This window comes from Petaurus breviceps, unplaced genomic scaffold (assembly GCF_028583685.1).
Source record: "Petaurus breviceps papuanus isolate PSGF00001 unplaced genomic scaffold, PetGlider_PUasm1.0 138, whole genome shotgun sequence".
NCBI classification, from domain to species: domain Eukaryota; kingdom Metazoa; phylum Chordata; class Mammalia; order Diprotodontia; family Petauridae; genus Petaurus; species Petaurus breviceps.
Window position 1 is genome coordinate 17,055,895 of NW_027185694.1, and position 13,991 is coordinate 17,069,885.

The 13,991-nt window shown below is 39.6% G+C and overlaps 1 protein-coding gene across 2 annotated transcripts in view; it reads left to right on the forward strand.

Annotated features, from left to right (window-relative positions):
- PRKCB (protein kinase C beta) overlaps positions 1-13,991 on the forward strand; it is a 650,680-nt gene that overhangs the window by 452,361 nt on the left and 184,328 nt on the right. For both annotated transcript variants that reach the window (XM_069106305.1, XM_069106297.1), the window contains exon 10: positions 2,603-2,776. In XM_069106305.1, the coding sequence (XP_068962406.1) occupies positions 2,603-2,776 (174 nt within the window). The remainder of the gene's footprint in view (positions 1-2,602; positions 2,777-13,991) is intronic.

The window sequence follows — 13,991 nt, forward strand, 5'->3', positions numbered from 1 at the left end:
CCAGGCTAATTGCTCATGGTATAGGGTTTCTTTTTTTGTTATTTTTATCTCTTTTAATTTTTTATTATAAGGTTTTCTCTGTCTGTTTTTTGCCCTGCCCCTGCCTTATTTTTTGAGAGGCAAAGGCAAGGCAATTGGGATTAAGTGACTTGAGCAAGATCACACTGCTAGTTCAGTGTCAAATGTCTGAGACCAAATTTGAACTCAGGTCCTCTTGTCTTCACTGCTGGTGCTTTTTTCACTCTGTCACCTAGCTGCCCCTGCCTTATTATTTTTTTAACTTTATTTGGCACACTTGTTGTTGCTGATTTGAGATGTTAACAGGGAACTGGTCTTAATAAAAAACAACTCACTCAGTTATATTGCTAGAAGTAAATTATGAGAGAGAAAAGGCATAGGAAAGAGTTACTCCAAGGTAACCTCAAGGTTATAACAAGTGAGATGGTGAATGATAGCACCCCAGACAGAAGGAATAAGTCAGAAGGAGGAATAGTCTTAGGGAAAGATAAAGAACTTTATTTCAGACAATTTGAGATGCTGGTGAGACATCTGGGCAGTTGGAGATGTAAGTTTATAACTCAGACTATTTTTTTTGTTTAGTTGTTTCAGTGATATCCAACTCTTTGTGACCCCATTTGAGGTTTCCTTGGCAAAGATACTGGAATGGTTTGTAATTTCTTTCTCCAGCTCATTTTACAGATGAGGAAACTGAGGCAAACAGGATTAAATGACTTGCCCAGGTTCACATAGCTAGTAAGTGTCTGAGACTGGATTTGAACTCAGGAATATGAGTCTTCCTGATTCTGGGCCTGGCACTCTATCTGCTGTACCACCTAGATGCCCCAAAGATTGGGTAGGGAAAGAATCCTTTTCATAGAAATTTGGGACATGTGAATGACCAAGGTGACCAAGGGAGAGTGAGGACAGGAACTTGAGAAATACCTACATTAAGGGATGGGGGAAAGATGAAGAACTAATGGGAGAAACAGAGAAACATTAGTCATTGGAGTAGGGGGAGAATCAGGAATATGTAGTATTTCTGAAACCAAGAAAGGGCAGAATATTTAGGAGTAGGGAATATTCAACTATTTCACAAGTTACAGATTTCAAGAAAAATGAAGACTGGGGAAAAAGTCTTCGATTTTTTGTGGTAAGGAGGTCGTTGTTGACCACAACATTGGGGGTGGGGGGGCAGGATTATGCCATATTTGTCCTTTATCTTCAAATTCCTAGTACAGTTTGCTGTATTTTTAATGGGGGGTGGGGTAGAATATAAGGAACTTGAGTGCAGAAATTGTTTCTACTGATCCAGATCAGCAATTCTTCTGTAACATATAGTTTTGTCATGGTAAAAGGACAACAGTTCATAAGTCTGAGGTATAGGTCAGATAGAGAAGCTTTATTTTTATTACAAGCTCTGGAAGAGAAAGATCAGTTAATTGACAGCATTCCCATGTCTGTCTTCTAAATGACAGTCCTGTGATATCAATGGACTCTTGGATAGCTCAAACTTGATATTCCATAGACATCTCAAACTCCACATATCTAAAACAGAACTCATTATCTTTCCCCCAAACCCTCCCCTTTCCCAAAATTTCCTCTTACTGTCAGAGAGTACCATTATGCTTCTAGTTACCTAGATGTAACTAGGATATTGTCATTGTCACCCTCAACTCACTCTTACTCATCCCACATACCCAATCAATTACAAGACCTTGCCGTTTCTTCTCCATACTTCTATACATATATATACCTTTCCCTTCAGTTACTTAAACACTTGTCTTAAACATACACCACTCAGATAACCATACCATCAGCTCTCACTTTTTCCCTTGGACTATTACAGTGGAATTCTAATTGTTCCCCCTGTCTCAAGTTTGTATCTATTTTGGGCTATCCTCCCCACACAGCTGCCAAAACGATTTTCCTAAAGTGCAGGTCTGATCATCTGATCCTCCTTCTCAATAAACTTCAATGATTTCCTATTAGCTCTGTGATAAGATCTGGTATTTAAAGCTTGTTAAAACCACACTTCTTTCTCTTTCCTTCTCCCTTCCCTCCCTCCCTCCTTCCTTTTCTTCCTCTGTCCCTTTTTCCTTCCTTTTTTTCCTCTGTCCCTCCTTGCCTCCCCCACTCCTTTCCTCCCTTCCTTCCTTCTTCCTTGATATAAGGGCAAAAGTTACTTATCTGTCATTGGTCTAGGAAACCAAGCAAGATACCTTTGTTTTTCTCTATGGCTAGCATAAAAGGGGAACTGAGAAAGGGTAGAAACAAAAATGTGAGTAAGGGGGAGGGTAGCGAGATATTACTTCTATAGGATTGGTTCATTTGTAGATGAAGTCCTCATGCTGTGACAGGAGAGATAGAAGGCTTCTATTCTGTCTTCACAAGGTTCATTGACTTGTCCACAATTAAACAACTTGTATGTGTCAGAGACAGGACCTGAATGTAATTGTTCTGACTCTAAAGTTGATCCGCTATCCACTCTATATCATTCCCTCTTCTATATGTTGCACATAATAGGGATGTAATAAATGTTCGCTGAGTATTGGGTGAGTCATTGGGCCAAAGCATCCTAATTGTCAGTGTCTCTCCTTTATAGGTCATGCTTTCAGAAAGAAAAGGCACTGATGAACTCTATGCTGTGAAGATCCTGAAGAAAGATGTCGTGATCCAGGATGATGATGTGGAATGTACAATGGTGGAGAAGAGGGTGCTTGCCCTTGCTGGGAAGCCTCCATTCCTGACACAGCTACACTCCTGTTTCCAGACCATGGTAACTCTTCTGCTAATAATTGTTCTATTGTAGGCAAAATAATGACTTGCTCTTCTCTCATGCTGAAAGGCTCTGTGGTGTTGTAGAAAAAGCCATGAATTTGGAGTTATTGGAACTGGCTCTAAATCATGTCTTTGCTGCTTATTAGCTGATGAACTTTGGAATTCTCTTCTTTGGCTCTCACTTTCCTCAGTTTAAACAGTCATTGCTATGCAGATGATTCTCTCAAAATTTATATATCCAGCCCTAACCTGTCTCCTGAACTCTAATACTGCATTACTACTCTATGTGGATGCCCCTTCATTGTCTTAAACTCAATTCATCCAAAATGGAAGTCATTATATTTTTTCCCTAATTCATCCCTTATCAAAACTTCTCTATTTGTGTTAATGACACCACCATTCTTTCCATTACCCAGTTCACAACATTCCCATATCCCCACCCCCAGTATATTCATTCAATTTCCAAGAATTATGGATTCTACTGCCACAGCATTGATCACATCTCTCCCCATTTCCCTACTCACGGTCACTGCCTGGTTCAGACCCCCATCTCCTCTCACCTGCACTATCACCATAGTCTTCTAATTCATCTCTCAGCTAGTCCTTCCCATTCTGGCTTCCATAGGCTCAGCCACATTACTCTTCTTCACATACTTTTTAATCAATTCAAATTTGTCTACTAGTTGTTGTTTTTCTTAAACTAATTTGCCATCTACTGTCTTTATGTACCTGGTATAGACTTTCATCCAAGAGTGGACTGCATTGTTGCCTCACCCCGCCGTTAAGAATGTATGGTTTACTTCAAGGCTCAGCTTAGGCGCTACTTTTTCCAAGAAACCTTTCCTGCTCTATCTTGTCTTTAGTGCTTTGGTTATTTTTTTTATTTATCTGTGCCCCAGTATTGTTGTCCTAGGAGAATGGAAACTTCTTAGAGAAAGAGACTTTTTCATTTTTGCCTTTTCTATCCTTAGCATCTAGTTCTTGGCAGCCACTTAGTAAATGCTTATTGATTTGAATTTTATCAGTAATACAAGAAAGGTTCACTAAGTGATCTCTTAGGTCCCTGTCTGCCTCTAGATCTTATGGACCCTTTGAAACAGGTAAGAAAAATGTTATGGTGTCCAGTTTGTATATTAAAAAAAAAACTTAGACACAGGACATTTTACAACTTGTTCATAGTTACATAGCTAGACCTGATTTGGTCAGGTCATGAATCCAGATCTTCTTACTCTAAAATCATGACACAACAAAGGACTGAACAAATTCAGTCTTTCTCCCACCATACTTCAATATGAACAACTTGGGATTTTAAAGAAAGTACCCCACATGACTATTCCTACCAACTAGAATCTGGAGCTGAATTATACTAGGCACATAAAACTCATTTGAATTCAAGAAACTATTTGTTTGATGACAGTAATTGTTCACATTTCTATGTTGGCAAAGATCTATCACCATCCTGTAAGGTAGAAAGGACAGGTATTATTATGCTCATTTATTTGATGGATGGGAAACTGAGGCACAGAAAAATGAAATTATTTGCCTTGGGTCACATAGCCAGTGAGAGGCATTATAACCCAGATCTCATGGCTTCAAGTTCATTGCTCCCTCTGTACACCACACTGCCTTTCCTGATGCTTACTTATATTGTCTTGCCAATGAAAACTTTCATAAGATCAAGGTGAAAAATCACTCTCAAACAACTGAGAAATGCCTCCCTATGTCAGCAAAATGTTTGTTGCAGTCAAGATTCATCTCTGATTGGGCCATTAATCAAAGGTCAAGAATATCTCCAGATTTCCTTTTTTTCCCTAGGCAGCCACAAATTTATCTCAACATTTTTTGAACCACTTTTGTTTAGCTTTTATCACCTCCTGAGGTAGAACTTTCAGTAGGTTTACCACCTGCTGTAGGAAAAGGGAGTTCTCTGTCCTTAAAAATGACCACCTTCAGGAGGGAGCTGATCATTCTAGAATTCTGAGCTTTGGTGAGCAAGACGAAGTTCACCCTACATTCACAGTTCTCAAGATTTTATAAACATTGCTCAGCATCTAGAGAGGCAGTAAGGTCAACAAGAAAGAACATTGGTCCTGGAGTCAAGTGACCTAGGTTTGGTTCCTGGGTTAATACTTATTAACCATGTGCCCTTGAGCAAGGAGCTTCAGATCTCTCAGCCTCAGTTTCTTAATTGTAATTTCTCCATATTACATTACAAGTAATATTGCTTGTCCTACATATTTCAAAAGGTGTTAGTGAAGAAAAAGCTGTATAAATGTGAGAAAAATATGTATAATGTATATTTATATACATATACAAACACATAGGTATTTATGTATATAAAATTATGCATCTTTCTCAATTTTGAAGTCATCAAATCTCATTTCTAGCTGCCCAACATCTCCAGGGCTTCTTAGACAATTTCAACAGGATTTGAGAAATACCTAGAAATTTGTAAAGTTAAAATTGCTCTTAATTCACTTTATTTTTTGTAAATAAATGCAGCAGAACCTCCTAATCATATTGGTATCATGGGATGGGAGTTAACACCCATGAGCTAGGTTTAACCCTGTTGCATCCTACCCCTTTGCCCATAGGGATTTATTTCAAAGAACATCATTTCATCAGTGCTGTACTCAAAGCCATGCAATAGTGAGACAAGTTGTAACAAAAAGATGTGATTTGATTTACTATGGGAACTCTTGAGGAAGAGGATGTGTATCCTAAATGTAGAGAAAGGGGTCATTATTTTGAGCATCTTTGTCATTCCAAAACATCTTCCACCTAGATTTTTAAAAGGAAAATACAAGAAAATCATATAACTGTTAATGATTGACAATGGCTTTGACATCTCAAAGTACTGTATGTAGTCATATCATTTGAGTCCCACCAAAACCCTGTGGACAAAGGCTCATATTATTCCCAGTTTACAGATGAGGAAACTGAGAATCACAGAGATTGAATAACTTTCCCATGGTTGGTTGATTGTGGTCCTTCATCCTCAGAGAGGACCAAAATGATATCATTATGTTAGAGTCAAGTTACTGTGTGTCCAACTATGGATGATCAGACCAATATGAGCTTAGAATGTTCTGCCACAGATCAGGCACAAATAGTCCATGTGAATACTTGGTGTGGGTTCTCTAAATTTGCCATGTTCTGTTTCTTTTGAGCAACTTCAATTCTGCTTTGCTCATAGAGCACAGTGCCTTCTTTGATGCAGGTACACCATGCTGGGCAGTCCTTTGCCAGCATCTCACATGTCATACAATCAATTCCAGAGTTCTTCAAGCAACTGAGGCAGGATTTGAACCCAAATCTTCCTTAACCCATGCCCAGTACTCTATCAACCACACCACCCTGTCTCATATAGGGAAAACACAATAATCAGACTACTGCTTAGGTTATGGTCATGTAACAGGAGGTTGCCTTTAAACCATAGATCACCTTATGTCAGAGCTGAAAGAATTACTAGAACACAGAGTATCCGAGCTAGAAGGGTCCTTAGAGATATAGTCTAGTCCAGTTCACTTACTGTAGAGATGAGGACACTGAGACCCAGACTGGGGCAGTGAGAGTAATGTCTGTGTCTTGTCTATTACTCTGTCCATGCCGCTTAGCACGGTGCCTTGCACATAGTCAGCACTTAATAAATGCGTGTTGAATGGAATTGAATTTGTTAAGTTGAACTGCCCAAGGTCAGAGTTATACCAGGAAAATGCATTTTTAATTCCTGTTCTTATAGTGTAGGTTGTACAGTTCCCCTGAAGCATTGCCTTCTCAGAGATGAAAAAAGAGTTTGAGGCAATTTGTTTTGTGACTTAAATACAAAAAAAAAAAGCACAAAGCCTCCCTCTGAAAGAGGAAACAGAGTTTTGGTGGCTCTGGGTTGGCCATGATATCATTTGTGTTTCACAGAGTGAAACTGATTTACGAATGGCTATCACCAATGGTCCAGTGCCATTAGAAAAGAAATACCATGCTTTATAAAGGGGCTGTGTACTGGGGCCACTTCAAAAATGATAGTGCCTGATAATGAGGTATTGTCCATACTTAAGTATGGGGTTTCACATTGAACTGAGTTCTGCTATAGAGCAAGGAATTGTATGACATGATAATGATAAGAGTACTAGACCAGGAGACAGGAAATGAAGGTTCAAGTGCGGTTTCTGCCATTCATGTGCTAAATAACCTTGAAAAGATTTCTTCCCCTCTATGAGCCTATGTGTCCTCATCTTTAGAATGAGAGAATTGAACCAAATGATCCTTAATATTCCTTTGAGTCTGGACTTTCAATATTCTGTATTTCAGCTCTGATCTTCTATGTTCCAAGGGCCCTTCTTTTTATCTAGAATATTTATTTGTTTTATTTTTTTTAAAGACCCTTCTACCGTTGAGAGTAAGGATATTTTATTCTTTGGGTTTCTGTCCTCAGTGCCTAACATAGTGTCTGACACATAGGGTTGCTTAATAAATGCTTCTTGCTTTTTAGATTTATTCCCATTCTACATTCTATGATCTTAGTTGCAAATCAGTCTCAAAGCTATTGATGCAGAAATAGGTGCTATTTATATAGGTTTTACATATTTGGGGTCATATTCATCTGATGGAAATATGTTTAAAATTTCTCCTAACTGGCTTCTGTGTTCCCTAATGTATTTGAGTTCCATTTTCCCTATTATTTTGGAGGAGTGGGGGGCTTCTTTTAAATCAGATTGAACTTGCTTAACCTAGATTTCACATAAATCCACCCAACTCAGATGACATCATTCATTCATTCATTCTACATTATTTATTGAGTAAATGTGTAAAGTTCTATGCGGGGTGCTAGGAAGTATCAAAATATGAATAACACGGACCTTGCCATGAAACTTACAGTCTAGAAAAGGAAATAAAATTTATGTAAAAATGTAATGTGAAGTAGAATGTGATGTGGGTATGGAAGGTATACAAAAGTATTATGGCAGTAAAAAAAGAATAAAAAAAAATCTTTTTACTAGGAAGATCATGGAAGACTTCAAGAAGGAGGTAATATTGGAACTCATCCTTCAAGGACGAGTAAGAAGGCAAGTTAGTGATTAGCTAGGTGGAGGGGACAGCAGGAGTAAAGGTAGAGAAAGGAAATGATTTAATATGTTTGGGAGATGCACAATTGGTGATTAAGCTCAGATTATGTGAAGGGGAGTTAGGAAATAAGATTGGAATGGTGATTTGAAGCCAGGTTGTAGAATGCTTTGAATGCCATGCTAAGGAGTTTGGTTTTGGTTCCATAGGAAGGGGGAAGCTATTGAGTACTTTTAACAATAGTTAACATTTATGTAACACTAAGGTTTGCAAAGCATTGATATCTCTCATTTTATCCTTGTATCCTTTACATATTTATGTATACAATGCTGGTAGATAGGTACTATTCCTACCTCCATTTTCTAGGTGAGGAAGTGACTTGTTTAGGGTCAAACAGCTACTAAGTGTCTAAGGTCTAATTTGAATTCAGGTCTTCCTGCCTCCAGGTCCAGTGCTCTAGAGGAGTGCATTAGGACACTTGACAGCATATATAGAGGGTAAGTTTTAGAGGAGGTACTAGAGACTATATTCCAGACAGCAGAAAGTGATAATTAAGGTAAGAGTAATGAATATTTGAGGAGTAGCTACAAGACGTAGAAGATAGAGTGCCAGGCCTGGTCTCAGGACCAAGTTCAAATTCAGCCTCAGAAACTTAGTAGCTGTGTGGCACTGAGCAGGTCATTTTACCCCGTTGGCCTCAGTTTCCTCATCTGTAAAATGAACTGGAGAAGGAAATGGCAAACCACTCCAGTAAATGTGCCAAGAAATCCCCAGGTGGGATCACATAGAATCAGACATGACTGAAACGACTTAATAGCAACAATGAATATTTGATCAAGGGTAGGAGAGGTGGGAGTGGAGAGGAAAGGTAAGCATATAAGAGACATAAAAATGATTGGGGTTTGGCAAGTGATTGGATGGAAGTGAGGGGCAAGAGATTTGGGAAGTCATCAAAAAGAATTGTACCACCAGACAGCAATCCCTACCTTTGAAAGGGACTAGGCCTGGCTTGCTTTCTTTTCTGGCTCTGAATCACACACATACCTCATGCCTTTTCAGCACATTGGCACAAAGAACTCTAGTCTTTGGGAAGAAGATTACAGCTAGGTATTTTAAGAGTATTTTGCCTTCATTCATGAATTCAGTTCACATTCAAGACACACCCATCCTTTTACAAAAGAGGATTTGAGACAGAAACCACTTGACTGAGGCTTTCCAACCAGACTCCTGTCCTGTACCCTGACCTTAGGGTGGCCTGCTACCAACCCCAGGTCTGACACACCAGAATCTGACTCAGTCTGAGACCCAGGGTTTGTGATGTTTCCAGGCTTACAAACTGTCAGCTGAGCAGGAGCTCCGGAGAGCCAAGCAGCTTCAGGATGCAAATGGCTTTCAGCTCTAAGTAAACAGCATCATCAATTTCTGCAGATCAGAAAGGGAAAAAAAAAAAAAAACCTTTGGGAGAATAGGATCCAGCTGAACAGGATTTTACGTGCAGACTTGAGAACTGCCTAGTATTCTGCTGGCACATGCACAGGGGGGAATGGCTTTCCTGAAGGTGACACTGTCCATATTCCAGCAGCTTGATTCTCAGTCTCAGTGAGTGAATTTAAGTGTCTGGAGGAGGATGTGACCAGATTATAGCACCATAATCAAACAGTGGCATGGGAAATAATTTTTCAAGCCATTTTTTCCTGCCATCTGAAGGAAGGCTGAACAGAATTATTCCTTAGAGACCTGCAGTAGCTTCTCTGTAATCAGGCTTGTAATGGAATCAAAATGTTTAGTAAGGCAGAGAGTATCCCCCCGTGCAAGTCCAAAAGATAGTGATTTATGTTGCACAGTCCAAGCTTCAATTCCCATTAAAGACTTTAATTTACCAATAACAGACATGGGCTGAGCTTTCTCTTCATAAAATTATACAATGGAAACAGTCTCTCTCCTCTCCTTTCCTCTCTTCTCCCTCCCCTCCCTCCCTCCCTCCTGTCTTTTTCTTCTCCAAATAAATTCAATAGAAGCAGCTATTCTCTGTCACGCATGTGTATACATACCATCTACATCTACAGAAACATCTTTTTTCTCATTCTTTGATGGATGTAGTCAAATGATGTCCCCCCAACAGAAACAGATTTTCTCATTTTTTTACATATTCTTCATGTACATTCATCAGAAACAGCTATTCTCTCTCTCCCTCTCCCTTTCTCTCTCTCTCTCTCTCTCTCACTCTCTCTCACTCACACACACACACATACCATGTACCTCTAACAAAAGTAGATAATTCTCTCCCTCCATGTTCACTTTTGTGTATGTGTACAGCCTATTACTCAGAATTTAATCCACGAACATTTATTAAGTACTAGCTATATACAGAATATTATGCTAGATTCTAGGAATATAAGGACAAAAATGAAGTGGTCCTTGCCTTCACAGAGCTGACTTTCTCCTAAAGGAGTACAACAGAACAGTATAATGAACACTGGTTCTGAAGTTGAGAGGACCTGAGTTCTGATGATTATTACCTGTGTGACATTGGCCAAGTGACTAAACCTCTCTCTGCCCCGGTTTCTTCATCTTTAAAATGAAGTGGGTTTCACTCCAGCTCTAGACCTATGATTCTAGGATAGTATGTACAGAGGTAAATAAACGAAAAGTAATTTTGGCAGGATTGGAATAAGGAGCACACTAACAACTGTGGACACCAGGAGAGGATGTGTATACAGACCAGAGTTGGACCTTTAGAAGGCAGAGGTGAGAAAGAAGAACGTTCCAGACATGGACAAGGACACAAAGTTAGGACTTGCAGTGTCATGGACAGGATTGTCTTATGGCGAAAGAACATTGAGTGCAGAGTCACAGACTCAGAGGTAGAATTCTGTCTCTGCTGCTCATGACCTGTGTGACCATACACAAGTCACTTTTCTGGGCCCAGTTTTTCCATTTACAAAATAAGAGGGTTATGCTAGCTTACCTCTAAGATCCTTTGTAGCTCTGTATATATTTTCCTATGGTCCTATAAAAATGAAGACAAATAGTTTGAAATTTCTGCAAAGGTAGGTTGGATCCACACTGTAAAGAGCTGTAAATGAAAAGTGGAGAAGTTTGTATTTTATTCTAGAACTTTCTTAAACAGGGGAGTGTTGTGGTCAGGCCTGTGCTGGAGAATGGGTTAGAGAGCGGAGCAAACTAAAAACCTGGAGACCAATTAAAAAACTATTCTAGTATTCCAGGTGAGAGGTGATGAGGGCATGAACTGCAGTGGTCTTATGAAGTTTCCAGCCTGTCCGCATTTTTGTGCTCATGAAATATGGAACCTTAACTTTTTTTTAGCTGACTCTACCCATTCCCAGTTAGAGGTGGTTTATGACTTTGGGATCAAGGATAGAAGGGACCTTGATGTAATGGCAACAGCACTGACACGGAGCCCAGGGGGGAAGGTAGGGGGAGGTTAGATACCTCTAGCAGACGAAGCTGCCTGCCTTACTTTAAGCAGCTGTCAGAAACATTTCAACTCAAATATTCCATCTCATGTTTACAAAGCTGAACCAAATATGAACCCAATAAATAACCAATGAAAGAAGGGCCGGATCTGCATTGTGAAGGGATTTAGATACCAAAGTGGAGGAGTTGGTGTTTGATCTTGTAAGCAGTGGGCAGTTGCTGAAGCCTCCTAAGAAGAGGAGTGAACCGTGGCTACAGCTTGTCCTGGGCCATAAAAGAACTTGGTGACCCTGAGAAGAAACAAATAGCAGTCAGCCTGCCTCCTCACATACACAGACCTCTTCCTCACAAGCTGAGACCTTAGTTACTTAACTGCTTCTTTAGTTTCCTTGTTATAAAAGTGGAAAGAATAATAACAATTCTTCCTCTACCACAGAGCTCGGATGTGAAGGTTCTTTGAAAGTTGTAGAGTGTTAAATAAAAGGAATTAATATTATTATTATTGCTATTTGTGGAAACTGGTAGAGAGGCGATGTCATTTTGGACAGGCAGCAAGAGTCTGCTTTTTCCTGTGTGGGCTGCTTACCTAATTCATCCCTGGGCTATTAATGTGGGAAATAAGATTCTAGGGATGATTATAGTGTTCTTGCCTGTGTGTCACATGCTTCCACCCTCCCCCAGGAGCCCTTCTAATCTGCTCTCCAGAATCTGCTAGTAGCTGAAATGGACCTTAGAGACCACTGAATCCAAGCCCTTCATTTTCTTTTTGCCAGTAAGAAAACAAAGCTCTAAAGAGTTGAAGTGACATGTACAGGGTCACACAGTAAGTGGTAGAACCTGAACATTTCCTGCTTAATGCACCTTTTTCTAACTTCATTGAATGTCTTCATGTAAGAGGATCATACTCTATAGAACTGCTGATCTTGGGTACTAGATCTCTTACTGCAGGGAAAACAGAATGGCTTGCCTAAACCAGTGCTAAGGGATGAAGTCAAGTGCTGGGGCACAGCAGAACAGCATAGCTTCTCTGTTTTGGCAGAGACCTAGTTCATCAAGTAGACCAAGCATGAAGATACTTTTCGTCTATGTGTCCTGTTTATACAGTGTGATCCACATACTTCCCCTACCCTTTCCACTTCTTCCCCTAATAGCTTGCCTTAGTATTCCCAGTGTGGCTTTTGTGTGAACTTTGTTCCAGATGAATTATCGTCCATTCTTCTCACTCTGGAGATTGAATTCTTAACACATGGAGTCAGCCAGTGCTCACTCTACCAGATCCTCCCTAGGGAGAGTAGGTCATGAGCATCAGCATTAAATGGCAGCCAAAGGAGAACGTGCCATTTTAGGTTGAGATGTAAAGTATATTGACTCTTTAAGGCCCTTTCCCTATGCAGTTTAAAAAGGGTGTCACCAAAGCATTGGTGTCCATAATGAAAGAGGTGGTAATGTTGCTGTCTAGGATGCTAGTCAGATCACATCTGGAATATCGTGATAAATTCTGAGTTCCACATTTTAGGAGGAACGTCAGCAAGTTAAATCACACCCCCAGCCCTCCTCCCTTCCCCCCAGAGGAGGGCAACCAAAAAGGTGAGGAGACACAGAACTATGTCAAGCAAGGATTGACTAATTGAATAGAGATGCTTAGACTGGAGAAGAGAAGACTTGGGAAGGGGGCTTATGTAGAGGCAATATATGGTAGCTATATCCACATATTTTAAGAGCTGTGATATGAAAAAGGGATTGACTTCTGCTCAGATTTAGATGAAGTTGAGTGAAAGTTATAGGGAAGCAGAATTCAGTTTGATATATGGAAAAACTCTCCAATGATCAGGAATATATTATAGTGGATTCAGCTGCCAAGGCAGGTAGTGAGCTCCACGTTACCCAGAACCTTCAAGTGATGCTGGATAGTCAATTACCAGGACTATATAGATGGGATTCTTGTCTTGGTTTTGTATTGGACTAAATAGCCTCTTAGATCCCTTGCTACTGTACATTTATATAAAATTTAATAACAGCTAGACTCATGTTTCCTAACCAGCAGTGGTCCCATCCCAAAATTTTTATCCTTCTACAAAAGTACTAGTTCTTGGTTTACAGACTCAAATAATATATGGCAATACATAGAATTTTGGAGAGGATTTTACAAATCACTTTCGTTACACAGATAAGGAAATTAGAATCAGAAAGTTTTCCTGCTTATAGACCAAAGGATTGTGACCTTAGCTTTGAGATTGACTTTTGTAGTGAATCTTAGTGATCTTTTGATGCAGTACATTCAACTCAATCAATAATAGGTGAAATGACATAACATACTGAAAATCAGTTTACATTAGCTCATTGGTGTGTGTCTGATGTGTATGTGTGACTCTGCACAACTTACAAAACACTTTCCTTTCCAACAATCCTGTGCTAAAGGGAAATAACAACAAATACACATGAACAGGTCACTATGCAACTGGAGGGAAGAGAAGGGGACAAAGCCTTTACTATCTAACAACATTGTGCTAAGTGCTTTATTACAATATTATCTTAGTTATCTATACAACAACTTTGTGAGATAGGTGCTATTAAGAGCTCCATTTTACAGTTAAGGAAACTGAGGCAAAAAGAGGTTAAGTGACATGCCCAGTTTCACACAACTAGTAAGTGTCCAAGGCCAGATTTGAACTCCAGTCTTCCTGATTCCATACCCTTACTCCATACTCTATCCA